This window comes from Lipotes vexillifer, unplaced genomic scaffold, assembly GCF_000442215.2.
Source record: "Lipotes vexillifer unplaced genomic scaffold, Lipotes_vexillifer_v1.1 scaffold1211, whole genome shotgun sequence".
NCBI classification, from domain to species: Eukaryota; Metazoa; Chordata; class Mammalia; order Artiodactyla; family Lipotidae; genus Lipotes; species Lipotes vexillifer.
In genome coordinates, this window is record NW_006784577.1 from 303,435 (window position 1) to 323,297 (window position 19,863).

Sequence of the window (19,863 nt, forward strand, 5' to 3'; positions counted from 1 at the left end):
TTCCTGGTGGAGGGGACTAGTGCCTGTGTTGTGGTGTATGAGGCTAGATCTTGTCTCTCTAGTGGGCAGGTCCACGTCTGGTGGTGTGTTTTGGGGTGTCTGTGGACTTATTATGATTTTAGGCAGCCTCTCTGCTAGTGGGTGGGGTTGTGTTCCTGTCTTGCTATATGGTTGGCATAGTTTGTCCAGCAGTGTAGCTTGCTGGTCGTTGAGTGAAGCTGGGTGCTGGTGTTGAGATGGAGATCTCTGGGAGATTTTCGCCGTTTGAAATTATGTGGGGCTGGGAGGTCTCTTCTTGACGAGTGTTCTGAAGTTGGCTCTCCCACCTCAGAGGCAGAGTCCTGATTCCTGGCTGGAGCAGCAAGAGCCTTTCATCCCCTCGGCCAGATACATGGGGAGTTCCTTGCCTTTTGGGAGGTCTGAGGTCTTCTGCCAGCATTCAGTAGGTGTTCTGCTGGTCTTAAAGTGTCTCCTAAAGAGGCAGAGGGCAGCTTCGGCTCATGCTGGGGCAGAAATATTTTCTATTCAGAAGTTATTGCTGAGAGCCCCTGAGGCCCAGGCTAGAGGGTCTCCATGCCCCCTTCCAGTTCTGAATGATGGAAGTCCAGAATTTCAGCCTTACACCAGCTATTCACTGGAGTATTCCTCCCATCAGGAGCTTCCACCTACAACCTCAGGGAGATCTAAGGGAGGTGGTCCCGTTGACCTCTGCGGTGCCTTTCAACACAGCATTTTCTGATCCTTCCTCCCCGTCGCTCCTCCTCGGCTCCTCCTCCTCGCCCCCTCCCCACAGCCCTCGCGGGGAGTCAAGCTAGGTTGAGCCGGCAGGGCCGAGTGGCGTCCGCGGGCGGGGCGCGGGGCTGGGGACGCGGGAGCCGGCAGGCGGGCGGGCGGGGGCGCGGAGCCGGCAGCCCGCCTGGCACAGCTTTTTCACTTATAAGGAACCTAGAGATTACACTCGGGCCACCAAGATAATCCAGGGTCATTTTCCCGTTTGAAGATTCTTAATTAATCACATATGCAAAATACCTTTAGGTTCTGAGAATTAAAGTATGGACCTTTTGAGGGAGTGGTATTCTCCCTGTCACAAGTGTGTGTGTGTGTGTGTGTGTGTGTGTGTGTGTGTGTGTGTGTAATTAATCATATTCAGGCTGTCTCCATCCATTTCTGTTTTTGCCAAGAGTTTGTGTTAGGAATTAATATTGAATTCTGTCAAAGGCTTTTTGAGTGTCTTTGAAGTGATCATATGATATTTTTCTTTGAACCTATTGATATGGTGAATTATATCAATATATTTTTGAATACTGAACCATTTTTTCATTTGTCATTTTCTTTTTTTGCTCTTTTTATCTCATTGAGATATTATTATACTTGCTTTATAAAAATGATGTGGATGTTTTCCTTGATTTTCTATGTTCTAAACAATTAATATAGCTTTGGGACCATCTGGTCACTAAAAGTTTGGTAGAATTTCTTTGTGAATCCAGCTGGACCTGATGCTTTGTTGTGAGGTATTTCTTTGAAAACTTTCTCTATTTTTTTCTATGGAGACTAATCTGTTCATACTAGGAATAATTTTGATAGACTATATTCTGAAAAGAAATGACTCATTCCTCCAGATGTTCAAATTTATTTATATCGGTTGGTGTATGTCCTGTATGAAGAGTTATTTATCCTGTGTCATTTTTTATTTTTATATATGTGTGTTTCTCTCTTCAGTTTTGTTTAAAATAATGGTTTGTTTATTTGGTTGGCCAAAAAAACCCCCACAAAAAACAGGATTTTACTTTATTGTTTTTATGTTATCTATATTATTTACTTCTTTATATTTACTTTGTGTTTATTTTAGTTCTTTTTCTAGGTTTTTAGATAGGGTGTTTAATTAATTTATCTTTATTCATATTGACATGAATGTTTAGGGTTATCAATTTTCCTCTTATATCTGCTTTAAATGGATCCCATAGATTCTGAACATGTAGTGTTTTTATTTATCATCATTTTATTTAAAAATGTTTATAGATTCTTTTTGTTTTTCCTCTTTCACCCAAGATGTGTTTGATGCAAGATATTTTAATTTCCAGATAGGAAGGGCTTTTTGTTTTGTTTTTATTTTTAATTTCTAGCTATTTGCATTGTAAGCAGATTGCTGTTTATAATACTACATTATAGAACCTACTGATGTTTTCTTTGTGTTATAATCTGTTATCAGTCTTTATGAATGCTCTATGTTCACTTAAGAAGAAAGTATATTCTTTCTTACTGGTGTGAATTGTTTGATGTATTTGTACCTATTGATTATACCTTGTAGATTTTTTATATCTTTCCTTATGTTTTGTCTGACAAGCCTGACTTATATTGAAAATGGTTGTTAAATTCTCCTATTATTAGTGTGTTTCTTTTTCTCCTGTATCTTCTATGTTTTTTCTATACATGGCTGTTGGTATAATTTGTTGCTATATCTCTTCATTGTGGAATGTAGCTTTTTAGCATTATAAATTATCCTTATTTGTTTCTTCTAATCTTTTTGACTAAGTTTACTTAGCCTGATATTAGGATTACAAATGTGCATTCTTACTGTTTTCCATTTCCTGAAAAATATTTTTCTATCCCTTTATATTTAGCCTTTTTAATCATCACACTTTAGGTATGTCTCATATTCAGCATCAGTGTGGAGTTGGGTTTTGCTTCCTGAGTCAATGTAAACATTAAATTTCTTATAATAAATGAATTAAGTTTATTCACATTTGTGGACTTATGTTTCATCTCATTTTGTCATATTAGATTGAGTTGTGGTATATATAATACCATATTTCCTGAATTTTTGTTTGGTGTATAGCTTTTACTTTTACATATTTTCTGGTGCATTCTAATTTTAGGGTTTATCTTTGTATTAAAACTTTTTATAGTTCTCTTCACTCCCATTTTTCTAATCTAATTTATTATTATGTGTTATATCAGTTTTAAATGACTCCCAGCTAAGACCTTTAATTTTATTTTACCTTCCCATTTTTTTCTCTCTCTTATCCTTTCATCTTTTAGGTGAATTCTTTCTCCTTGTCAGAACATGTAGCATTTATATATTATTCTACCCATGATCCCACTCTCATTGTAGTCTTAGCTTTACAGTTATATATATGAAATGCTTAAGGTCAGTTCTTTTGCCACAGCTTTACAAGTTGTCTTTGGTTGGATGAAGCTCAACATCCAGTAGATTCCTATGTAAAGTCACAGTGTACAGTATTTCCTGAATTTGGTAGATTAAAAACTATTTGAAGAAATGCTTAGCAGGATATAATATTCTTAGTTCACATTTTCTCTTTACTTTTCTTGAAAATTGCACTCCAGTGTAGCCTTGATTTACATGTTGTTTTTGAGAGGTCTGTTGCCAGTTAATTTTTTGGTAGTTGTAAGTTATTTCATGTTTTTGCCTGAAAACCTGATTGTTTATCTTTAAAGTTTATTGGTTTTACTAGTATGTGTCTTGCAGTTGATTGTTCTGGGTCAGATTTCCAGGGTACCTGATGTGTCCTTTAAATGTATTGATTCCAGTCTTCTTTTATTTTTGGAAAGGTTTTTGGGGGGGTTATATTTGTAAACATTAGCTTTTTCCAGTGTATTGACTTCTTTTTTCCCAAGTATATGTTCCTACTTTCTCTGACCCATTTTACTTCTTTATTTCATCTTATTTCTCTTTGTTTTTTCCCCCCTACTTTCCTTCAGTACCCTATATTGTGTTTTCATTGGAATTTGTTCTTTCTTGGGCATCTTGTAATTCGGTATTCATTTTTAAATGATTTTTTTCCTTCTGTGTTCTTCCTGAGTTCAGTGAATTCTCATGTCTTGTTTTAAATCCATTGTGGTCTTAGTTTTTGTACTTCTGATCCAAGTTAGGTTGTTTTTTGGTAATATCTTTCAATGTTTATTTGAGGACATTTACTGCGGTTTCACGTGTTGAATGACAGTATTTTTCTATCAGTACTTTGTTTCTGGTTGTTTATTAAATAAGTAATTTATTTTTGCTGTGTTGGGTCTTTGTTTCTGTGCAAGGGCTTTCTCTAGTTGTGGCAAGCGGTGGCCACCCTTCATCGTGGTGCACGGGCCTCTCACTATCGCGGCCGCTCTTGTTGCGGAGCACAGGCTCTAGACGCGCAGGCTCAGTAGTTGTGGCTCACAGGCCTAGTTGCTCCGCGGCATGTGGGATCTTCCCAGACCAGGGCTCGAACCCGTGTCCCCTGCATCGGCAGGCGGACTCTCAACCACTGCGCTACCAGGGAAGCCCGTTTCTGGTTGTTTAGAGGAAATTTCTTACCAGCAGAAAATCTTTCACACTTTCTGATTTTTTGTTGTAATTTTCAATGGATGTAGTCTGCTTTATTTCTGTTTTCATTCATTTCCTGAACACAGTTCATATTTCAAAAACGTCCTCTTCTGTGAGTACTGCCATCTTTTGTGACATGTCATTTACGGACCTTATTGCTTGTAGTGGTGGTGGGGAATGATTGGTGTGCCTTGTGTTTTTTTTTTTTTTTTTTTTTTTTTTGGGCCTTTTTTTTTAATTTTTTTTTTTTTTTTTTTTTGTTACAATATTGCTTGTTTTATGTATTGGTTTTTGCCCACAAGGCATGTGGGATCTTAGCTCCCTGACCAGGGATCGAACGCGCACCCCCTGCTTTGGATGGAGAAGTCTTAACCACTGGACCACCAGGGAAGTCCCAGGTGTGTCTTATTTCACCTTTGTTTGTATAGGATTCTTAATTTCCTCCACTATTTCCTTCCTTTCCTTTACTGTGTCATCTCTATGGACTACCAGCCATCCTCTCTATATATGATTATCCTCCAAAGGTATGCTTCTCCAAGACTGCCACTTCTAGTCCTGCACACTTTCAAGGCCCTCCTCTGTATGTGTGCTAGGACTACCAATTTCTGACCTGTATTGTGTGTTTTGAAGTTTGGTTAACTTACTTTTTCTGGAAAACTTTTGTCTTTGATTCATCTAAGTGTTTAACTCCTCTGTAGTCTTTTTTTTTTTAAATTGAAGTATAGTTGATTTACAATGTTGTGTTAGTTTTAGGTATATGGAAAAGTGATTCAGTTATACATATGTATATATATATATATATATTTTCAGATTCTTTTCCTTTATAGGTTATTACAAAATATTGAGTATAGTTCCCTGTGCTATATCCTTGTTGTTTATCTATTTTATATATAGTAGTGTGTATCTGTTAATCCCAAACTCCTAATTTATCCCTCCCCGCCCCTTTCCCCTTTGGTAACTATAAGTTGTTTTCTATGTCTGTGGGTATATTTCTGTATTGTATATAAGCTCATTTGTATCCTTTTTATTTAGATTCCACATATAAGCAATATCATATGATATTTGTCTTTCTCTGTCTGGCTTACTTCACTTAGTATGATAATTTCTGTAGTAATTTTTATAAGACTCTTTTAGGATGCCTCTCCTCTACTTTCCACACCTAGTAAATTGCATCTGAAGGAGGTCAGTGGGTAGTCTGTTAGAATGTTTTTCTACTTACTTGTGATCTGAAGGGGTGTGTGTGTGTTCTCTTTATCCAGTAATGGTGAACACAAGGGTAATGTGTGGTTTGTTTTACTCTTATTATTTTGGGGGAGGTAATGGTGGTAGGAGAAATTCAGGATCAGGCAACTGCCAATGTTCTCCAAACCTGAAAGTCAAGATAGGCTTTTTTTTTTTTTTTTAAATGCAACTTTCAGGTCATAAATTTGAGTCTCTAAGAAGAAGAGCTCTCACATGGACCAACTGTAAACATAATTTTGGCCTAAAAGACAGAGAAATTTAATTTTCGTCTTGGGCATTCTGTATTTTTTTTGCTGTGTGCCCATTAGAAAGTCACATAACATTTTTGGGCATCAGTGTACTTCTCTATAAATTGAAGGTAGCAGCTAAGACCTTCAAATGGTTGCTGATATTGCTTTCATCTCTAAGCATTCACAAATATGTATCAACATATCATTCTTAGTACTCTAAGAAATTTGGAGAAGATAGAATCCCTTTTATTCCGAGACTTATACTGCATTTTAAATCTCTGTTGAATAATGTTTTCTGGTAACAGGAAATGAGCACAATATTAAAAGCATTCCATTTTGATATAATATCACTCTCAAGGATATTTCTTCTTAGGAATGTAATATGTCAGTATATCTGTGCTCTTATCTCTTTATCCATAGAAAAATCTCTCTATCCTACAGAAGCAACTGAACAGCATATTTAAAATATAATTTCATATTGCTATTTTAGCTTTAGTGCATGATTTTAGGTTTATTATCTGTTGAACAATTTAAAATGGTATAAATCAAAATAAGACATTAAGAGGCATTTTATTTTATTTTTTTAATATTTATTTTCTTTATTTTTTTGGCTGTGTCGGGTCTTAGTTGCGGAATGTGGGATCTTTCATTGCAGTGCACGGTCTCTTTGTTGCAGCACTCGGGCTTTCCTCTAGTTGTGGTGTGCGGACTCCAGAACACGTGGGCTCTATAGTTTGTGGCACGTGGGCTCTCTAGATGAGGTGCGCGGGCTCAGTAGTTGTGGCATGCGGGCTTAGTTGCCCTGCGGCATGTAGGATCCTAGTTCCATGACCAGGGATTGAACCTGCATTTGCTGCATTAGAAGGCAGATATGTTATTGGACCACCAGGGAAGTCCCAAGGGGCATTTTAATAGCTCAGTTTTATTTTATTGAGAATTAGAAGGAAAAAGTTTGTATATCTCAATCAGAGGCCCCCACTAGTTATAAATTCTAACGTAACATAAATATTTTTTGTCAAATAAGATGTAAATTACCTCAGGCTACTTTGTCCACGAAGGGAGTTTAGAAAAGGAAACTCATAATCCTCCAGCTAAAATTTCTCAGTAATCCTTAATATTTTTCTTGGTAATTTGAAATTATTTCTTAAATTTTCAAAATTGTCTTCCAGAAAAAAATTTTTAAACTCACATTTTTTTCAAATGTCTTCACTTGCTGAATCATATATATATTAGGCAGCTTACTTTTAGTCTAGTTTCTAAAGCAGCCAGGGATTTCACGTAAACCTTGGTATGTGCATGTTTTCCTTCTTCAAGTTATTATTCTTGTTTTTCTCAGATATTCCTATTAAGTTGACTTATGGCAGAAAAATGCTACCACTTTGCAGTCAAAATCATTTAAATAAATAGCATATATTATATCTGATTTCCCAAATCTATTCTCTTTTAAGCCTATCTAGGTTCTGGTTCTTTTCTCTTCATTTCACCATTCACATTTTATTCCCTGGTGTTATTTTCATGGTGTGATCTTGCAGTCCTTCTCTAAGTTAGAATACGTAAGCTCTAGAAGCAACTGTTCCCTTGTTATTATGCTATAATTTGGGTAAGCTTCTACCATATGGATAGCAGTATTTTTGCTAAATAACTGGAATAACTGTACTTTTGAATGACCCACAGTTTTATAAAGGTTGCTAGAGTACTTTCTTAGTTAGTTGCAATTTTACTTCTATAAAAATAACTTTTTAACTGTAAAGCACATTTTACAAGTACTAAATTCTATAAACAAATATTACATAATTTTGAACAAGTATAATAGAAATGAAAATTCTTTCACAATTCAAAACTTTACTCATCCATTTTTAATTACTTCTAACCAGTATTTTTTTCCATGCGTAGGGTAGATTTAGCTCTGTAGGAATTTGTTTATTTATAGATTAGATCATTATGTGCTTTCACAAAGCTTTTTCTCAAAGAACTTTTTAGGTTTCTGGTTAAAGGTGGCAACTGAACATAATCATTTATTGCTGCTGTATTCTGGAACCTCACTTAAATAACAGTAAAGTAATAAAAAAGGCATGAACTCTCAAGGACAAATATAATAGGAAAGGATATTAGCTAAAAAGAAATGTCAATGAATTTGGGGAGCTGGAAAGTAGATGAATGAGTGGTAGTTTACCTAGCAGAGTAGAAAAAGCTGAATGCTCCCCTTCAGTTGGAAGATCTGCAAGAAGCAGATCAGTTTACATGACGCAGCTGTACCAGACACAAACCCATTTGCCTATCACATTTTTTTTTTTTTTGCGGTATGCGGGCCTCTCACTGTTGTGGCCTCTCCTGTTGTGGAGCACAGACTCCGGATGTGCAGGCTCAGTGGCCGTGGATCACAGGCCCAGCCGCTCCTCGTCATGTGGGATCCTCCCGGACCAGGGGACGAACCCGTGTCCCCTGCATTGGCAGGCGGGCTCCCAACCACTGCGCCGCCAGTGTCACATTTTTGCCTCTTTCACAGCACGGAGAAAGATATTTCACTGTCCTCTTTGCACTTACGTTGGAGCCATTTGACTGAGATCTGACCGATGCAATGTGGACAGAAGTAACATAAGCCATATCTAGGGTAAAATCATAAATCACTTTGGGCCCTCCTCCTGCTCTCTCTACCTTTCTACCTAATGGTGAACTTGGAAGCCATGTATTCTAGATGGTGAATTTTTAAGATGGCTACAAACTGGGTCCCTAAGTCTTCAGGTAGAAAAGAGCCTTCTAAGAGGGCGGAATAACCTGCATCAAAGTCTTTATGAACACTTATTTTGTTAAACCATTGAGATTTCAGGGTTTATTTGTTACCACAGTATAGCCTATTCTGTTCTAGTACAAGATTCTTGGAAGGTTTAAGAATTATAGGTAGTAGTAAGCAGCTCTGATTAAAAATGTGTTCAGTGTGCCTAAAACTTACTCCCTTACCTGCAGAACATAGTGTGTGAAACATCATCCTGTGAACATGCAGGTTAAGTGAAAATCTGTCCATAGTTTGTGAGAGTGTCCTGACAGCTCTTTCTCCAATCAGTTTTCATAAAGCTGACAGCCAGCTCTATACACGTAGTGCAAGAGATAGGAGAATTCTTATGTTAGGAAAAAGGTGAACTAAAGAATCAAGACTGACGGAGGCCAACATTTGAGGGTCTCCAATAAAATGGTCTGAGTTCCGCATAATCAGCCAACAGAAATGCTTACCATTTGATGATACCCACCTGTGATCAAAGAGCTTCCAATCTGTGCTTGTGATACTTCATTCTAATCCATAAGAGCAAAGGATCATGAAAGTAAAAAAAAAGGTTACATTTAATATTGTCAAAGATATTAAATATTCATTCATGAAATAAAAGCAGGGTAATATTAAAAATAAATAAGTAGGAAATGAGAAAGAAATATTGGACATTAAAAACTTGCAAAATATGTTTGCAAAATAATTAATAAAAAGTTTTTGTTTGTTTTTTTAGATTTAAATGGGAATTTTCATTCTAAAGTAATGACAAAAAGGTAAATACAAAAGGCAGTTATTAAAAAAAAACATGAATCTTGATTCAGATATAATTTTTCTTGCAACAACATGTGAACATTTTAATTTAAAATTAATAAATCACAATTCTGTATTGCTTTTAAGATTAAGATTATTCAAAAATTGACACATTTCAGAATTAACCAAAGTACATTTCTATTACAAGTTAGTTTATCCAAGTAAGTAAAGAATAAACCACAGCGTAGCTCCCTTAACCTAGGAGTCAGGTTTTAATAACAAAGTCCGTTGCCAGCAATGGACGTGCAGGTAACCATCAAGGAAGTTGTAAATACAAACCCCAAACTGCTTCTATAAACTGAAAAGACCTTTGTTGAGTCACAGGCATAAAAATGGGGCATTGGCACTGCATTCAGTGAATATGGCCTTTATGACTTACGCATGGAAGTGCCTTCTAGAGTGGTCATGAGGATCAGTCTTATACCATCTAGTTGGTTTTCCATTTCATTGGTAGCATCTTCTTTATCATAATCCATGCAGACAGCTATTTACAAAGATTGTTCAAATCTGGAACTCAACAGACACTGTAGCTTTCCACCAGAAATAAACCAGCTTATTTCTGTAAAGTAATTTAGTAATAGCTGTAGAAGGCCAATATAATCCAGAGAAAAATGAAATCAAGAATCAAATTGAAAACAGAGACTATTAAGTGCTCTAGATACAAGTTTCACTAATTATCTTACTTATTTTTGTGAAAACCTTCCTGTATTACCAATTAAAAAAAACAAACAAACCCACCAGCCATTTCTATCCTTATACCTGTATCTTAACAGAGATATGATGGGAATGATAGGAAATAAAACTCATATTAAGTTCTCCTAATGTACTCCAAAACATCAAAATTATTTTTATTCATGATTTGTACTATTGCAGGATGACAAGTAGGTGTGAAGTCAATTAGGAGCGAATGGTGGGAACAAAAAGCCAGAACCAAAGCACATATTTTTCTCTTTCATGTGGCTCTTGGCATGTCAGAAGGGACAATACTGCCTCCAAAAGCCAAACGATTAAAATATGAGAGAAGAAGGGAGGAGGGGAAGGGAGAAGAGAGGGCACTCTAATAATTAATGTTACAGGTTACAGACCTTTTTTAAATCTTTAAAATAAAAAATGTATTGCTATCAACAAGCACATTTCATTATTCTTTCTTTCTCCAGTGTTTTACTTGAATATTATTTACTTATTTGAAAAAAATCTAAAGTAACTCAACATCTCAAATGACCCATGAAGTACTTTGTCACTTAAGTTCTCACAGACAGTAAAAATGTTGGTAATGGGCTGGGAACAATGTTTGTAACAAATCTCTACAGTTTACTGGTCAGAAGATGCATCTCTTAAGTAACTGACATTTCGCTTTCATGAATATAATCTTTATCTATTTTAGAGCTCACCAAGGTTCAAGCCTCTCACTTTGTCTCTGCTAGCTCCAAATATTTTTTACCTTTAAATGGAAAAAAAAAAAGCTTAACTTTTAAATTCTGAAAATTCAGTGGTTATTATCTTATTTACCATGGAAAGGGGGGGAGGAGTAGGGTGAGAAAGGGTTAATTAAAACAAACTAGCTAAAATTACAACATATACAGAAACTTATTTCCAAAATGAAGGGAAAAAAAGAGGGAAGGGGAAGCTAGCGGCACAAACCAAAGTCCTGAAGCCAAATCTGAAGAGGACATAGAAGAACAAAGTGTAAGAAAGTAGAGTCAATGGGATTCTTTTTCTGTTTCAATGATTTAGTTATAAATATAGATTATTAGTCTTCTCTCTATACATGTAACAAATGCCAAACAACTCACTATTATGAAATTTTAAAAACTGATTCTTTCACATTTGTTAAAAAAGGTAAAAATCACATTCTTTTCTTCCCTTCCTTCAGTTCAAATTCTGAACTGAAATATTACATGTAACAATAGCTGGTTCTAACTTCTATACAAAGTTAAACCATATTGAACTCCTCTGCCAGTATAAGGAGCTACATAATTTCTATCACACTTGCCTCCAATTTAGGCATAAGAAACATTTCTCAAAGCAACTCAAAAGGAGCAAGTCAAGGAAAAGAAAGTTATGAAGAAGAGAAAAGAGAAGACTAGCAGATAAAACACATACTCTGAAAAACTCAAATCTGCCATTCAAGTACTGAAAATACCTCAAAAGGGACAATGAATGGGATCTATTATAATGAAGTCAGCAAAATAAAATGCAAAAAACAAAAAAGTTTGAAGAGAATTTTGAGGAAATCTCTTTGAAAGAAAAGAATACTGAAAATAGGGGGAAAAATCAGAATTATATAGGTTAAACAAGAAGAACAAATGTGTTCAATGTTGATGTTTCCAAAATAGGAGGTCCTTCCTATAAAATGCAGTACATGAAAATATATATCAAACTGCCTGATGAGCTAAATATCAAATTGGAAATATAAAACTTTTCTAGAAGAAAAAATATGAGAGCACAACTTATGGCATTGGGATGGGGAAAAAATCTTGTTTGTGGTAAAAAAAAAAGCACTGAAAAACAAACTAAAATGTTATGTACCACAAAAAGACACTATAAACAAAATTAAAAGTAAAATTATGGGAAAAGTTATTTGTAGCATATAGAGAAAACAACAGGGTACTATAAAGAATCTGTATTTCTCTCTATATATCTATTTACTGTCATCATCATCTGTTTGTGTGTACTTATGAAATTCAATAAGAAAAAGGCAGCCGAATGGAAAGATAGATGTATTAGTTTCCTACAGGTTCTGTAACAAATTACAGCAGACTAAGAGGCTTAAAATAATGCAAATATATTATCTTATAGTTTTGGAGGTCAGAAGCCTAAAAGTTAAGAAATCTTGAAATGAAGACATTATTCTGTGTTGTTTTTTTTTTTTTTTTCTTTTCCTGAAGGTTCTAGGGGGGAATCCGTTTTCTTTCATTTTTCAGTTTCTAGAGGCTGCCTACATTCCTTGGGTCATGTATTATCCCAGCCTCTGATTCTGATATCATATCTACTTCCGTGTCTGTGGCCCCTTTGCCTCCCTCTTAGACAGACCTTTATAATTACACTGGGCCCACCTGAATAATCCAGGATCATCTCTTCCTCTCAAAATCCTTAACAGTCACATCTGCAAAGTTTATGTTGGCACGTAAGGTAACATATTCACAGCTTTCAGGGATTAGGATGTGGACATTTTTTGTGGCACCATTAGTCCACCTACCATAATGGACAAACAATATGAATGATTAATTCATAGGATAGGAAATCTGAGTAATCACTAATGATTTGAGAAAAATATGAATAAAGCTCAGTGGTTACCTGAAAAACCAAGTGCACGTCCTCAATATTTTGGAAAAAATAAGTCATAAAACCAAGAATTTTGAGCATGTAGGAAAGGGAAAATACCACAATACCTATTATATTTGTTTACATGACTATTTATGGCCTAACTCCAGGCAACAATACTCAGGAAATCTCTCACACATGTGTAACCACATAGAGACATCATGTAAAAGAATGTTTAATACATAATCCTGTGGAATCATAAGAAATTAAGCACAACCGAAAGGTGTACTAATGGGAAAATGAATACATAAATTGCCCTGTGTTCACATGGGGATATTACTTACTAATAAAAGTGAATGTACATTATCTGCATTTATCAACGTGGTTAGATCTAGGAGTCATAATATTAAGTGAGAAAAATAATTTCCACAGTAATATGTATAACAAAATAATATTTAAGTGAGACTTGTAAAAACATGCGAGACAATGAATGCTATTTATGAAGATGTACATATTTAGTTAAAGTATAAAAATGCGGTGGAGCATAATAAAAATCAATTTCAGGATAGTGGCTGTGTCTGGGGAAGAGAGATGGAACTGGGATTGCAAAAGACACAGGGAATTCACCTGAATTTATAATTTTTTATTTATTTAATGAAATCTGAGGTAAATGTCAGGCTTCGCTAGTAAAGTATGGGAGTGTTTATTACATTACTCTACTTTTCTGAATGTTTGAGATATTTAATACTATTTTAAAGTGGTAATTGAAGGGTTAATGAAATGAGGGTATTTTTCTGTTGATTTTTATCTTTTAAGAGCTCTGTCCTTATTTTGTATGTAAAGAGATTTCCTTACATTTCCAGAGGAAGTAACAATAACTAGAGTTATTTTTGCTTTCAAAGATTTCCTTTACAGTTGAATACTTGTGAAGTAATTTACAAATGACAACCATACTCTATAAATCTCAAGGAGGTTTAATTACCGTAGCTTCTCTTTTTTTTTAAAGATAAATCAACATTATATGTCTGTTTTATTAAAAAGGCATACCACCTTCTGTGGAAAGATTGAGTCCCAATTCTGTGTAAAGGCAGGAATGTTTGTTTTGGACTTTATAAGGTGATTCTACTGAACTGAAGGGTACCGTAACTCTGGGGAGCTAAGCAGATCACATTTTATTATTCTTTTTTTTAACTTTTCTGCAAATAATGAAACTAAGTAGCCATGAGACTAAGGTCATGCTAATGTATTGTGATGCAAATTTCAGGACACATATTTCTGATTCACCATTTAGTGCTTATTCCACTATTTCGGTAAAAAGACATCTCAATGATCACATTAGACCAGGGCCCTATGTCATACCTTTTATTATTATTATTTTTTTAACCAAGGAGGCAAGTTAATAAAAATAACTTTAAAAATAAGTAAATATGTAATCAGTGGAATATATGCCCTTCCTAATTCCAAGAATTAGGAGCCCTTTTCAAAATTACACAAGCCTTGATTAATCCCTGCAACTCCATGCAAGTACTTGTACTGTTGGAATCTTACCCCTTCTTCTGGTCCAATAGGAAAAGTCAGTTCGGGAAACATGAGAGTGACAGCTAGGAAATGGTAAGAACCAAACCACTACTTCTGTAGACAGAGAACTGTATAGTATGAGTTCTTCTTTAGGAAAGGAAGAAGAAAATCCTTCTGAGAAATTAAAACTCCTTATCTAAAAACACACACAAATTAAAAACTATTAAAGTTTTGTTTTCGTTTGCCAGGGCTACCTTAACAAAGTACCACAGACTGTAACTTAAACAACATAAATTAACTTTGTCACAGGTCTGGAGGCTGGATCAAGTGTCAGCAGGGTTGGTTTCTTCTAAGGCCTCTCTTTGGCTTGTAGACCATTGTCTTCTCTCCAGGCCTTCTCATACTCTTCCTCTGTGTGTGTCTGTGTCCTAATCTCTTCTTACAAGGACACCAGTCATACTGGATTAGGAGCCACCCCTAGTGACCACATTTAAAAGACTATCTTCACGTACAGATACATTCTGAAGCACTGGAGGTTAGGACTTTCACATATGAATTTGAGAGGGACATAGCTCAGCCAATAATAATTTCTGAAATGTCAAAACCTAGAAACTTGTTGATTAACAGCTTTCTGTTATATCATAAACCAAAAATAGGTGGGCCTTCCCTCTTTCCTCCTCATTGTACAGTGATGATACATTATGACTTATGTGGGGCATTTTCAAGAGAGGTTCTTCCTATTCTTGATCCCAGGCCCCCCAAATATCTAATTGGAGTGAGTGATCATAATGAGGTATACATTGCTTTTTTCATTTTGAAGAGGATAATATGATCTGAATAGACTTTTAAAAAATATTGGACCAAAGGTTTATATCATTGTGAAATTTGAAAGCCACACTAATCCTCTATGGCTTCATGATGAATATCAATATGGAAATCTCACTATATTTTACTCATCACTGTGGCCAAATATGAACATATTTCATTCTCCCCTGCACACTGTCTACTATAATCCATTGCTGTTGGTGGCTCCCTTACTCTACATACTTTCCCAAGTCAGAAATTTGGAAACATTTTAATACTTCTCTCTTTTTAAACACATACAAAGGAACTATTGCCAAACCCTGTGTATTATTCCACCAAGTTTCATAGGCTCAATTTTGGAAGTCAGTGTTTGAACACTGACCCTTTCTTTGAGTTACATTCCTGTCAAAATTATCCTTTTCTTCCCCAAAGTAATGGATGCCTTTGACTGAATAAGGGAAATACTAACAACAACAAAGTGAAAAAAATGCCAATAATACTCAAAATATTGTCTCCCTATATGAGTCTGATTTTCTCCCTTTAAAATTCTTTAATGCTCAATTAAATCCAAATTCCTTAGCCTTTCCAGAAATCCCTTTTGAAGAACTACATACCTAATATTTATCCACATTCCTCTTTGAACTTTATGTGTCATAAATGGACACATTTATGACAATTGACAAGTTGGCTTTTACTTTCCAACTTGTGGTGTGCTTGTGAATATTTGACCACCAGTTCTGGGGGTTGAAGGGGTCAGGGTAGGGTAAAGGGACTTGATTTATGGCATTTGCTGGTTTCTGTAGTGTAAATACTTCCACCATGGCTAATTTTAAGCTACTTACATGAAATCAATGGGCTTGCAAAATTCCTGAAAATTTTACAGTTGGTCCTTGTTAAACAGTAAATCCAGCTCTAGCATACCACTGGTTCCTATACCCACAAATTTTATCTCAGGGCTTCAAATATGCTACTTCCTTGAGTTAAAATAGTCTTCTTTCCGTGCCTGAGAAGTTACCATTAATCTTTTAAAATGCAGCTCAGATGTCCTTCTGTCTTAGAACCTGCCTCACTCCTACCCCCAGCTTTCCCAGGTGGTCTATCACTGCCTCATCAGTTTTTCTCCTCATCATTGTAAGTGCTTTTATGTTGAGTTCATCACATTATCATGTTATCTTTTTATTTATCTGTTTTCCAATTACATTGTTAGTATTTGAAAGCACTTCAGTTTTTCAGATGAGGAAATTGATGCGCAGAGCCTAACAGTATGGGGAAACATAATACCACATTTATTTTTTAATCGCTCAGTATTTAAAAGAATGGACAGAATAATACTCGAAAGCTTACATTTACCTTTCTTTGACCTTAGACAAATGATTTAGCCTTCCTGACCTTAAGTATTGTCATCTACAAATGGACATAATAATATGTATACTCAAGAGACTGTTGTAAGAAAGTGCCTGTGAATTACAGGACAGTGTGTGACACCTAGGAACCACTGGACGAAGGGTAACTCTAGGCTGTATCAGAGGTGAAAGCACATGAGAAGAACCTCCATTATTTCTGATGATGCTTTGGACAAGGTACAATGTGGACTCACCTTACACATGTGTCTTGCGAGAGTGAGATAACTTCACAGTTTCAGATGAAATAGAGTGTTCATTCTTAAAATATATGTCCTTCAATATTTTATCATGATGCCTCTAACATTTAAAAAAAAAAACCTCCTACTTGAATGCTATCCCAGATTTCAGGCTTTTTCTTTTCATCCAGAATAGGCACTTCATAATGTTGGTTGTACCCATTTAGTCTACAGCCTACTGTTTTCTGTTTCTATTCCTTCAGCCTTTGCACGCAAGATTCCTTGCCTGTGACCATCCAGTCCTGCATCATGCCGAAAGACTGCGAAACCACCGAGTGGTCCTCCTGGAGCCCCTGCTCCAAGACGTGCCGTTCAGGGAGCCTCTCGCCAGGATTTAGAAGCAGGAGCCGGAATGTGAAGCACGTTGCTGTTGGAGGCGGAGAGGACTGCCCTGAACTTCTCGAGAAAGAGGCCTGCATCGTTGAAGGAGAATTTTTGCACTCATGTCCCAGGTATTGTGTATTCTTTGGCATGAGTGTTCAGTTGTTCTATATAATCTCATTTTAAGTGGTATAGAGAGGTTAACAATAACTGTAGCTGTGACTTATGACTCAATGCAGAGTTTCATATTAGGCAGTAAAGCCTAGGGGGGGTAAGAGCGTGGGTTGTGTTGATTGCCTGGGCTCCAATCCTATTTCTAATTATGTGATTGTTATGACTTTCTAATTTATGTGAATTTTGGCAAGTGACTGAAATCTAGTGCCTCAGTTTACTTTTCTATTAGCAGTACTTACTTCATCCAGCACCTGGCATATCATAAGTGCTTAATAACCATTAGTTATCATTACCTGACATTGTCACACCTAATTTTTATGACAACCTAAGAAGCCATTCATAAGCATCTTCATTTTGCAAATAAGGCCATTGATGCTCAGAGAGATTAAATAACTTCTGAGGTTACATAGTTAATGAGTGACAGCCGCCTGATTCTAAGGATGCTCTTTCTCTGAAGGTCACTGCTGCTCTGGGCATTGTTTCTATTTCAGAGTCCCTAGGGAACCAGAGAATGCTGAGAAAAGGGTCAACATAAGTTAGTAGCTAAATTTAATATCTTGATATTGGCTATATTTTGCCTGATTGTGTAGCCCTTGGTGAAGACCTCCAGTGCATTTTCCTCTGGTTGTTGGCTTACAGTGGGATCAGTCTGATAATGACAGAAATCACTGGGGCTGGCTGTTTAGAAGTCTGTTGGGGATGAATTTGTAATAATTCCTGCGGGACAGTTGCCCTGAGCTATATCTTAAATCTGTATTTTAGATTTAAATAGCTTTTTTTTTTTTGGCGGTACGCCGGCCCCTCACTGTTGTGGCCTCTCCTGTTGCGGAGCACAGGCTCGGGACGCGCAGGCACAGGCCATGGTTCATGGACCTAGCCGCTCCGCGGCACGTGGGATCTTCCCGGACTGGGGCACGACTCAACCACTGCGCCACCAGGGAAGCCCTAAATAGCTATTTTAGGTAGAACTTTTCTATAGTCTCTGAGATTTGAGATCACTCCCTCGGTGAAAAATAAAATGAGGCAAAAAATAACTTCTTGTAGAAATTAATCATCTGGGGATATGTGAAGGGTAAGTGGGTTACAAACTCAGCTGGTGTTGTTGATGGGCCTGGTTATTCCTTAAACCTGAAATAAAGCATGTATGGGCGGGGCAGAGGTTGAGGTTGGGGGCGGGTATAGAGGAGCAAGTTCCTGTTTACACATTCATAGTCATTCACTTCCTCCACCTCACCATTGAAATCAGGGTGGATTCAACATACCCCTTACATATTGATTGTTCATTTTTTACTAAAATGACTCCTTAGATTTACATCATTTCTTGCCTGAAAAGTGGAGAAAGCAGGTGTAGTTCACGATCCTTGACAGATTAACCTGTTGTCACAGAATCCTCCCTTATTGTATTGAGTTTGTGTCCAATCTTTCAAGACACTAATTTGGGGCAAAACATGGGATTGGAAAGAAAACCTGAGGTCTCTGTCCCTTTTGAACTTGGATAGGCTTTGGGTTAGAATTGCATCACCATCACACTTAAAGTGTGTGTCCTTGGACAAGCTGTACGGCTTCTCTAAGACATTTCCCTCTTCAGTAAAAGTGTCTAATTATACTGCCTGTGTTGAAGGTTGAACAGCTATAGACTAGCACTGTCCGTCCCGGTGCTCAGCACATGAGGCACTACACGAATACTGACTCTTATTGTTGCTCTTTGCAGGTGGGTTTTGGTTTCATTTCCTCCAGTAAGAGAATCCCTCCTTTCCTTGGAAGGCATACTGTGGTAATTTAATGGAGTGGAAAGTTATTTCTTCTGGGTGATTTGGAGATTTTTTTTCCCCCCGTGGAGGCCTTATTTAGGAGGGTTCTCAATGTTAGGCTGCTAGGAATAGAATCTGGGTTTAATGATGACCTTGACCTTGGCGCCTTTTTTCTTCATTCACGGAATGGCATGACCTCTTCCTGATATTGTTAACAGTTTTTTGATTTATAGACATCCGCCTATTTTTTTTTCTTTTCTTTGTTAATAACTATTACGATTCTCTTGGAATCATCAGAGTGGTGCCTCCTTGATGATGTTGAGAAAGTTGAGTTGGATAACCTTTTGTTAAAGAGCGACTACCTTTTATTGAGCATCTACTGTTGGCCAATAACTATATCAGAGATTTTATAAAGATTATTTAGAATAACATAGAATGTATTACCCAAATAGAACATTTTTGAGAGTAAAAGGGATGTAAATCGGTACTGTTCGGATTCAAATTGAAGTCCATTTGACTTCAAGGTCAGTGCTCTTTCCAATACATCACACTGACCCTAATGATAATCATAGTGAAGACACACACCCAGATAAGGGTATAGACACACATATACATGTATTCATATGTATCATTTTTTACCAACAATATACCGTGGAACGGTAATACTTCAAGATGTACACAAGATTAATTTCTGTATTTTTCATTTGATTGAACCTTAACATCTGAAAACAGGGCCTGACAAAGTTCATTGGAGATGAACCTGGGCCTCTAGTTCTGCTGTTTGGAAATGTTACTGAGTATGACATTTTCTAAAAACCTTCTCAAATAGTGCATTTGTAGGAAACAGGAGTCTTCGAAAATTCACTGAATACCAACCAGTGTTTCCTAGGGAGACTGATGTGTTAAGTAATGATTCCACTTTGTGGTGGAAAAGAGCATGTATAAATAATAGCAACAAAATTAACATTGGCTGACATTCTTACTTGTCTGAAATCCGAGCTGTGGCCTCTACCACAGGAAAACATAAAGGC

The 19,863-nt window shown here is 36.4% G+C and overlaps 1 protein-coding gene across 1 annotated transcript in view; it reads left to right on the forward strand.

Moving 5' to 3' along the window:
- THSD7B (thrombospondin type 1 domain containing 7B) overlaps positions 1–19,863 on the forward strand; it is a 701,170-nt gene that overhangs the window by 111,161 nt on the left and 570,146 nt on the right. Inside the window, exon 3 of the mRNA XM_007456952.1 lies at positions 16,790–17,038. Within this exon, the coding sequence (XP_007457014.1) occupies positions 16,790–17,038 (249 nt within the window). The remainder of the gene's footprint in view (positions 1–16,789; positions 17,039–19,863) is intronic.